Source organism: Aureococcus anophagefferens (genome assembly GCF_000186865.1).
Source record: "Aureococcus anophagefferens unplaced genomic scaffold AURANscaffold_39, whole genome shotgun sequence".
Taxonomy (NCBI): domain Eukaryota; class Pelagophyceae; order Pelagomonadales; family Pelagomonadaceae; genus Aureococcus; species Aureococcus anophagefferens.
The window spans coordinates 5,484-15,277 of NW_008705596.1; the positions used below are offsets into that span (position 1 = coordinate 5,484).

At 54.1% G+C, this 9,794-nt stretch overlaps 2 protein-coding genes across 2 annotated transcripts; both read left to right on the forward strand.

Moving 5' to 3' along the window:
- Positions 1-4,496: 4,496 nt before the first annotated feature.
- On the forward strand, positions 4,497-6,860 carry AURANDRAFT_55293 (hypothetical protein; the record flags this gene model as incomplete). The annotated part of the gene is made up of 3 exons (XM_009042865.1): positions 4,497-5,612; positions 5,739-5,972; positions 6,129-6,860. 3 exons carry the CDS (start codon positions 4,564-4,566, stop codon positions 6,658-6,660), a joined length of 1,815 nt encoding a protein of 604 aa, XP_009041113.1.
- Positions 6,861-8,010: 1,150 nt separating this feature from the next.
- AURANDRAFT_67414 (hypothetical protein) lies at positions 8,011-9,732 on the forward strand (the record flags this gene model as incomplete). Its single annotated transcript, XM_009042866.1, has 2 exons — positions 8,011-9,210; positions 9,244-9,732. 2 exons carry the CDS (start codon positions 8,011-8,013, stop codon positions 9,730-9,732), a joined length of 1,689 nt encoding a protein of 562 aa, XP_009041114.1.
- Between the last annotated feature and the right edge of the window lie 62 nt (positions 9,733-9,794).

Genomic DNA, 9,794 nt, shown 5'->3' on the forward strand with positions numbered 1-9,794 from the left:
GGTCGACGCCAGAACCACCTCCGATGGGGGCACCGACGGTCAGGCTTACGCCTAGGGGCCATGGAAGGCCACTCCGACCGCCAGAACGGGCTGCCGTGCGTCGGAAGCTTGGCCTCGGAGGTCTCCGTTCCCGGCCCGCGCGTACGTGTTTGGTACTCAAGCCAGCGAAACGGCCAGCCATTCGTCGCAATTCGAGCGCTTGTTTTTGTCACGTATAGCCACCGGGCGTCCCTGGCCGCTAGCCAAAAACGCGCAGTTTAGACGGGGGGCGCGTCGGCCATCGGACGCCGTCGCCGGAGCAAAGCCCCGCTTGGCTGAAGTGGGGACAGGGCGCTTATCCAGGGGGGTTCGTGGGGTAGCTGAAGTGGGGACACTGTCCCCACTTCAGGATGAGGCGCGGACAGGCCAAGTCTTGCGATGTGTGTGCGCCCCCTGGAGGCCCACCGGCGGTCACACCGTGTCGAAGGGGTTCATATGGACGCCGCTGACCCGCGGCGCGCTGCAATTCGGTGCCGGCGGCGCGAGCCGCAACGGTTTCGGACCGAGCGCGACGCCGTGACGCCGGGTCCAGATCGGCGCCCGCCGACGCCGTGGACCGTACCCGCGCCCCACACACGCCCACCGTATGTTGATCGACGTGCTCCGCCGAAAGATCGTTGGAAATCGCTGGGAATCCGGCCGCGGCGCGCCGCGAACTCGCTCCGCCGTAGCGCGACACCGTGGCGCCGAGGGCCAGGGCGGCGCCCGCCGACGCCGTGGACCGTACCGGCGGCCCAGACACGCCCACCGTATGTTGGTCGACGCGCTCCAACAACAAATTGTTGGAAATCGCTGGGAATCCGGCTGCGGCGCGCCGCGAACTCGCTCCGCCGTCGCGCGAGGACGCGCCGCTCGGCCGTCCGCGCGCAATTTTGCATCGACCGATCACCATCGCTGTGTTCCGTCGGATGCATCGGCATCGTGGAGCTCGTCGAAGTCGACCCTCACGGTTTTGGACGACCGCGCGCCGCGCGACGCTCGCCGAGATCGTCGCGGCCGAGAACCAGCGGACGGCCACCGCGGCCCTGATGCGGCCGCGTCCGCGCCTCGCTCGGGGCCTCTGTCGGTCGCGCGTCCATCGCCAGTTACGAACGTCGCCGCGGGCTGCTGGGCAGATGCAGACAGAGCCTTTTGGCACGCCCAGGGTCCCAAAACGGCTGTATTTTTACCTAAATTCATGCCAATATGGCTCGTTTGAGCGGCACAGCTTGGCCCAGCTGGCTTTTCTGCCAGCCCCGTTGTGTTTCTTCTAACTACGCCTCTGGAGCCTCGCGGCTCTTCCTGGGCTTGCTGGCCGCAGGCCAACTCCTTTTTTGGGCCAAACAGGCCAATTTGTGGCAACTTCTCAGCACAGGACCACTCATGATGATGGCGCTTCGATACTACTCTCAGTGAGCTCGAGGGACGTAGCAAGGTCCCCACCTTCTTTCTTTTACGCCTCCGGCGCCTTCGGCGCCGGTTTTTTTCTTTGCGTTTCCCTCTTTTTTTCTCTTTTTTTTGTCATGAAAAAAGACGCACTTTTTCGTTAACAACGAAGCTATGTACGAACGCCAGGTCGGATGGCTAGAAGCTCGGGAAAAAAATACATTATCCACCACCACTCTTTTGCGCTCAAAGGACGAGATCGATCATACGTTTCAGCCCAAACTAATCTCGAAGACCTCTCGCGGAACCCATGCTAGCACCCCGAAAGTGCTTCATCGAGGTTACCATCAAAAGAAGAGTGGCTTGGTTGCGCACGATGTGCACGCACGTCGTTACGCCAGGGCGAGGGGAGGCAGAAATCCATCCTTCCGGCAAAATGATAATCTTGAGGCGCTATTTGTAGTCCAACTTCTAACTTATTTTTTAATTCCAGATATCCCCTAAAGCGCCACGATTGGCCGGACATGACATGGTTTCATACCACGAGTGGAGTGGCTATGCTGAGCTATACTCAAAAACCTCTTCTTATTTCTTCTCACAGGTGATTATCAGAGCACGCACAACTGTGACTTACGTAACTCTCGTGCCTCAAACGTCCTGACTATCTCTCTGTGTCCTAACATGAAGTTATTGACATATCAGACCTATCAGGGCTCGGAAGACGATGATATTGACCGTGAGGAGTCTCCCAAAGAGCAATGAATCCTTATTCGAAGGCTGACTTAGGAAGTACGCCAGGTCATTTTTTGTTCAGCTTCAGCGTGAAAGGAAGCACTGGGAGAAAGAGCAATCTAAGCTCATCGCAGTCATTGAGCTCCAGCAGCATGAACTCCATGCGTAAGTGCGCACATTAAATAGCAACTGGTTACTATGATTCAATTAGGCGAGGACGTAAAGTCGAAGACAGGGCCTACAAAGTCGCCCAGACATTTGTCTGGAACTGTGCCTTTGCTGACACAACTTGCACGATATCGATGAAGATAGGCCGATTCCGTTGCCTCCTTTGAGGATCGCTTCGTGAGTATCCTGTTTTGGAGCCGCCAATCACATGGCTCCACTTCAGGTCAAGATTCAGCGTGATGTCGCCGCGGAAGTTTCCACACTACGAGAGCTTGCCGAACGCCTCGAGAGCCAAAAGCCCACCACATTTGAACCTATTGAGGAGCGTGATCACGCAGGGCAAGAAAAATAAGATACGATAATGATGTGCCGGTCAATTTCCTGTGAGCAGGTCTGCAGAGCATCGAAGCTGCTATTCGCACTATTTCCGTCAAGCTTGATGCGGCAATGGCCTAGTATGCCCTTCAGGGCAGATGCAGATGCGGGCAGTAATGGCACGACAGCAGGGTCCACGCCCCACATAGAGAGACAGAGGGAGCTCTGTACCCCTAGCCTGAGAGGCTCGCTGGTGCAGGGCCTCGCTTGGGGCGCCCCCCCCGATTACGACGCGCAGTCCAGTACTGCCCCTCTGTGTAACTGGTGTTAGAATCCGAGTATGCTAGTATGAAGCACCAGCATAGTATAGCATGAGCATAGGCAGTATAAGGCAGACTGAGCATAGCCAGCATGGGCCAGTATGAGCGTCCCAGCATAGGGAGGATAGCATAGTCCCGAGTTAGGGTAGCATAGCCCAAGGAGCGGAATGTAGGCTCCCTAGGTAGCTGGCTTATCGCCAAGCGCACTTTGATTGTGCTTAATCACACTCGCGTTCTAAGGGCGATATTCGCCGCTTTATCATGGTAGCAGGTGCACTGTGATCGCAACCAAAACCGAAATACACACGGGCGACACTCGCACTACACACACGAAACGCACACGCGAATTTACAAACAAAACCCGCGACGAACAAAGCCCCAACGGCGAGCATGAGCCTCAGAACTGAATCCAGCAGATGGACTAACCAAACTGCTCTCGGGGAACAAATTCTCTGTGTCATATGAACAGATGATGAACGATCCGATAGCGGAAGCGTCCACCCAAGACATGGAGACGACATAGTATCGAGCATCATCCAAGATAACGCAACGCGTCTATCGGAAAACCTGCAAGCCGAACGGATCACCAAATCACAACACAAACTTTACCAAAGGATACTGAAAAGAAAAAGTATATACCGTGTTAGAATCCGAGTATGCTAGTATGAAGCACCAGCATAGTATAGCATGAGCATAGGCAGTATAAGGCAGACTTAGCATAGCCAGCATAGGCCAGTATGAGCGTCCCAGCATAGGGAGGATAGCATAGTCCCGAGTTAGGGTAGCATAGCCCAAGGAGCGGAATGTAGGCTCCCTAGGTAGCTGGCTTATCGCCAAGCGCACTTTGCTTGTGCTTAATCACACTCGCGTTCTAAGGGCGATATTCGCCGCTTTATCAACTGGCAGTGCGTGCCAGTGAGGCCATGTAGCCTAGGTTGGAAGTTACGTGGCGGCGTTCTTTACGTGAGAGAACTGGTAGGACTCTGTGGTCGCCGCAGTGCCAAAAACAACCGACGCCTAGACACGCCCGTACGAAATAAGAAAATAATATTTATTAATTAAATCCGGCCAGCGGCCGAGGGACGTGTACTAGACCTCCTGAAAATTTGCCGCGCGCGCGCGCGCGCGCGGGTCTAGTGCGGGTTGAAAGTCAAATTTTCGCGAAAAACGATCCTCACGCCCGAGTGTCTCAAAATGTACGACGCTACCGCACTCACAACGCCAGCCCCGGCGAAAGGGCCCCACTTTCGAGCGGTGTACGACACCCTTACTTCAACTTGTATGTTGAACTTGGCAACTTTTTTGTGTTGAACTTCAAGATACAAACCCCCAGGCGTTTCGTTTCAAGCTTTTGTTTTTGACACTGGGTCGCCGGATCGTGTCCAATGGACGCCGCTCCTATTTTGGGCAACTCCCCATAGGACGACTGGCAAGTCCCAGGCAAAACCCCGCGCAAAACGAGCGCCGTGGCGACCGTGGTTGAAGTTACGTTGAACCCTAGTTATCTTTCTTGGTGTATGCTAGTAAAATATAATATTATTGGTTTTGAGCTGAGCTCCTTTTTGGTAGGGAGATGAGGTCCTTCTTGGTTTTGATCCTAAATTAAATTATTTTGGGAGTGAGAATGAACGATCCAGGGGCCATCAAACGAGCATTGCGATTAAAGCGTGCGCGGATGCTTGTATCTCAGGGTCGGTTTCAAAGAAACGGTGATGCTTTGCCTGCCACGGCTTCAGTTCCGATGACAGAATCTGTTGCTGTGATGCCGCCGCGGGGAGTAGGCGGTAATTGTTTTCCAAACAATGCTGCTTCTATGAATTCAGCTGATATTGGCCGCACTCGCGGTCGTGGTGATGGTTCTCGTGGGCGTGGTCGATTCGTCAGTGGGCTAGGGCGTGGTGCTGACCGTCGGGGTCGACCAGGCGCCGCTCGAACACCTCGGGTGGTTGTGCCTGTGGCGCCGAAGTCATCGGTACGGTCACAGACGCTGATGTTTGCGGAATATGGAGGAACCCCCCGGAAGATCTGGCAGCCAAAGTCCGCACGGGCCCTAGATATGGAAACATCACAACAGGGCCCTCTGCCGGCAGAGCCGGATGCCCCTGTGATGGCACTGCCTGGTGATGATGATGTCGAGCGACCAACACTCCCGATTCACATGGTTGATGTATATGACACGCTGGGCGAACTAGGTAAGGGCCAGTTTGGTGTGGTATCGCAGGCAGTACGGCGCAAGGGTGGCGGGGGACGGGAGGTTGTGGCTATTAAGATGCTGAAGTTTGATTTCGAAAAGGAAGGATTTCCTCTGGAAGCATTACGCGAAATAACACTGCTTTCTTCATTGCGGCACCCTAATATCGTGCGAATGCACGCAGTGGCATGTGATTCAGGTGAAGCACCAAGCAAATGGCACCTTGTGATGGAGCCAGCAGGCCATGAGTTGACTAAACTGGTAAAGGGAGCACGGCGGCGGCCCATGACTGAGGCTCAAGTCAAACACCTCATGCTCCAACTTCTGCGTGCGCTGGCCGCGCTCCACAGCGTTTGGGTTATGCACCGCGATCTGAAGACACCCAACGTTCTAGTTGATGACAAGGGTGTACTGCGGCTTTGTGATTTCGGCCTGGCCCGACGAGTTTGTTGCGGATTGGAGCTTGATGCGATGCACAATGTGTCTTGTATAGCCGATACCTTGGGCACACATAATCTCAGCAAATGGAAAGTCTTCACAGAGAATGAAATCAACATGACAACCACAAGTGATCGCACTGCTGATAGTTCGGCCATGAGGAGGCCCAGTGATTTGTATGCGACGCACACTCCAAATGTCATATCTGGCCACTATCGCCCCCCGGAAGTTCTTCTTGGCTGTCGCGACTATGGTCGCTCGGTTGATCTTTGGTCGGCCGGGTGTATCTTTGGCGAGCTCCTTTCAAGGCAGATTCTCTTTGCTGGCAAAGATGAGCCAGATCAGCTCCGCGTAATTTTTTACCTTCTTGGTGAACCTTCTAGCACAGAATGGCCTCTTTATCCGTAGAGATCTGCGTCGTCACCACAATTTTGATTATTAATTATGGTTACAGTTTTGTCACGTTTTAGTATCCTTGAGGAGAATCTTTTTAGGCAACTCGCGCGGCTCCGGGGCTTTCGATATGATCCTCCAGCCCAGATGCCATGTCCCTTGGCAAGAGGCGGGACTGACCACCTCCGCCGTAAATTTCCCGCAACTGGTTTCGATGGAACACATGCGCCTCTGAATGCCATGTCCCTTGTCACACCCCTCACTCACGTTACCACAAGCTTGAATAATTTGGGCTTCTCCCTCTTCTCCAGACTACTTGAGAAGTGCCCTGAACGTCGTGTCACAGCTGAAGATGCAAAGCGTGACCGATGGTTCACATCACGGCCCTCTCCAGAGGCTCTTAGTATCACTGACATCATGCCTCTTTTACAGCTTGCTAAGATACAGGACGTAGCGGCCCAACATGTTCCCCAGTTTGCACCAACAGGCTTTTCAAATCAAGCACTCCCACCTCTCGTCATGTTAGCTCAGGCGGCGGGGAATGCTGCAGTCAGCCCCCTTCTGTCTCTGTCGCTAGGCTTATCCCACGGCGCGCCTACTAACCAACAGACCACCACCCCAGTCCATGGTTCGCAAACTGCAGCTGCTGCGCTTGCAGTTGCCCGTGCCCGCGCGCTCACGCTCGCAAACAACCCCTGATCCGGCCGCCAGCCCACCCTGTCTATTCTAGAACGGAGCCTTCAAGGTGGGCCCGGAAAGAACTGGTTTGATATTATGTACACCAGCCAGTGTCATGGGCCTTATCCAGGTCTCCCGAGCCCGCGGGAAATATGACGCCATCTAGTTGGGACCCCACCCGGGAGCCTGACGCCTGAATAAAGCCCGAAGCCGCCGACCCCCAATTTTCGGGGACGTTTCGGGTTCCCTGGGGCCCCGTCCGGCGAAAGGGGGGGGGGGGGCTGGGGAGGGGGGGTTCTGGGCGGGGTTCTGCCGTCGGTCGCGGCCGGCCTACTAGGACAAACCATACGGAGCTTGGGCACTAGAAATAAATGGCTAATTTCGCAATGGACGCGCCTCTACGATCCCTGCGACTGCATTTTGGCTCGAGGGAGGGTGTGCGTTGGCACGATTTTGGAGAAGAGTGGTGAGATTAAGACTGCCAAGTTTCAGGTTTCGCTTCGCGCGTTTGTTTTCTTCCTCTTCGCTTTCGCCTCTGCGCCCACTTTTGAGGGGGAGAGATTCCTGGCGAGGGTAAGACCGCCGAAGACGTCGCAATGCAAGCCGAGGAAATGATAGCCGAAGCGAGAAAGAAGGACAAGCGACACGCCACCCATAAAGAGCTTACTAAGTTAGGGGACGGTTGGACTTTGTTAGAATCCGAGTATGCTAGTATGAAGCACCAGCATAGTATGGCATGAGCATGGCCAGTATAAGGCAGACTTAGCATAGCCAGCATAGGCCAGTATGAGCGTCCCAGCATAGGGAGGATAGCATAGTCCCGAGTTAGGGTAGCATGGCCCAAGGAGCGGAATGTAGGCTCAGTCGAGTCTGAGATGACAGAGGAAGAGCCGACGCAGGCTGCGGTTTTCTGACGTCCTAGTTGCGTTCTAGCGACGTCCTGGCGCGTTCCGGCGGCGTCCCGGCTGGCGTCCTCGGCGTTCCGGCCGTTCTCAGGTCGCGTGGGTCCGGTGGGCCCCCCGGGCCTCCTTCGGAGAGGCGTTCGGAGATTACCTGTACACTCTCTATATCTACCATCTATCAAAGAAGATTCTTTTCCAACTGAATCCTGTCTCGATGTCGGCACCGCTACTAGAGTCATCGGATTATTACGCTCTTTGTCGGCCGGCAGTTCCAGCTGTAGATGATGGCCATCGGAAGAGCTTAAGGGTGCAGACTCGCAGCTTCAAACCTTCAACGAGTCGTGATGCTGAACGGACAGGCGACGCTGGCGTGCCAAAATGGAAATGCTATGAATGTGGACACTACGCAAGTGGCGTGAAGCGAGGAAGCCTGGCCCAATCACCTCGTAGACCTCCGCGCGTGTCCGTAATGTGGCAGACTCTCATGTCTACGATCTTGCAGCGCATTGATGTGTTTCTGCATCCAGCAAACACATCAAACGGTTGCGAGAAGGGATGGAAGGCTCGAGCTCGGGCACTATGCCACAATGCGGTCCTCGGTTGCAATACAGAAGATGCTGCAACGCTTTCCTTGCGTCGACATGCGGAAGGGATGCTCTGCAAACTTGATCAGGCTGTACTGATGCGAGTATCGTTGCTCTCAAATCGACTTAAAACCAGCAAGAGGTTAGACCAGCAAGGTTGGTGGCCAGGTGTTGCGCTGGCAGCGCCTAGTCCCGATGTCGCATACCTCAAGGCGCACTTGGAACTGCTCGAAGAGCTATTTGCAGTCGACTTTGAGGATTTAGAAACCAAAGGGGATCTGAAGAAACTGGTGTTTGATTTGCGCGTGGAGCTTAACAAGGAGCGAAGCACCATGGCATCTCTGCAGCGGACATACATACGGGAAGTGAAGCGAACCGATTTTCTTGAGACACTCTTAAATGCCAGCAATAACGAGCACCTGGCTCTATTGGACGAGCTGCGCGGCCTCAAGAAAGAATTGATGTTCGAGAAGGAGAACGCCCTGCAGCAGGGGAAATCAACTGAGGGTATCGAAGAGGGCGCGCGTCTACTCATCGAAAGCCTGAGAAACGACAAACGGCGGCTTGAAGGGCAAATGCGAAATGCATTGAATACTGGTGACATCATGGCAGCATCTCTATCATCTGCTCACATCGAATGTGATCGGTTGTGCCTTCTTAGGGATTACGCAAAATGTAAAGCGCATGAGGCAAACATGCGCGCAGAAATCGCTGAGCAATCTCTGATTCATGATGAGCAACATCTCAAAGAACTTGAAGCGACCTTAGAAAAGTTGGGTGATGCACGTGCTCAAATTCGAGCCTTGGCCACACAAAAGGTTGATGATGAGAGGCAAATCATCATCGAGCGACAATTGCGCGAACAAGCAGAGCTTCGAGCAACCAAATTTGAAAGGGGGTTCATAGACGCTCAAGCGCGAGCAAACAGCGAGCGAGAGATCGCCGAAAGTTTCAAAGCGGAGATCGTAGTTCTACGACAAGATCTTCAGAATGCTAAAGATGCGCTGAAAACTCGCAAGGCTGTGAATAACATTCCAAAAATGCCTTTCAATTTAGATCGAGTGCTCCGCGAAGAGCTGGAAACAGTATCAGCACATTTCTTAGGCAAGCTTGCTCAGGTGAGCCAGGATGCTGAAAAGACAGCAGCTCAGCACCAGGAGGAAATTTCGCGCCTCCAATGCCATGCACACTGTATATCCGAAGCGGGGGGGCATTCAAAGAAATACAAGGCAGCACCTTCGCCCGCACCTATATCCAAAAATCAACTAATATTAGAGCCTGCTCTCCACAATATCACGCATGCAGCCTTGTCGATAGAGGCGGAGGCCGATGCGGGACACGATCGAACAGCCAAAAACTGGGCTGTGCGGCAGAAGATTCTGGATGAGACAGAACCTGTGGAAAAATCGAAGGTCAAGTGGGACTTTCGAGCAAGACAATCAAAGCTTCCCTCGAAGGATCATTTCGAAAACCTCCCTTGTACCAAGCCCCGTGTCCTAATGCCCAAAGTGGGCAAGATCGTCGACTCACCGGTCCAACGCACCGAGGCTAATTTGCCGGTCCACCAAGCACTAGCCGAAGCTTCTATGGTCACATCGCAGAGCTAGTCTAGACTCCCATATGGGGGAAACCATGATCTAGTCCGACATACTTTCGGCGCCCCGCGTCG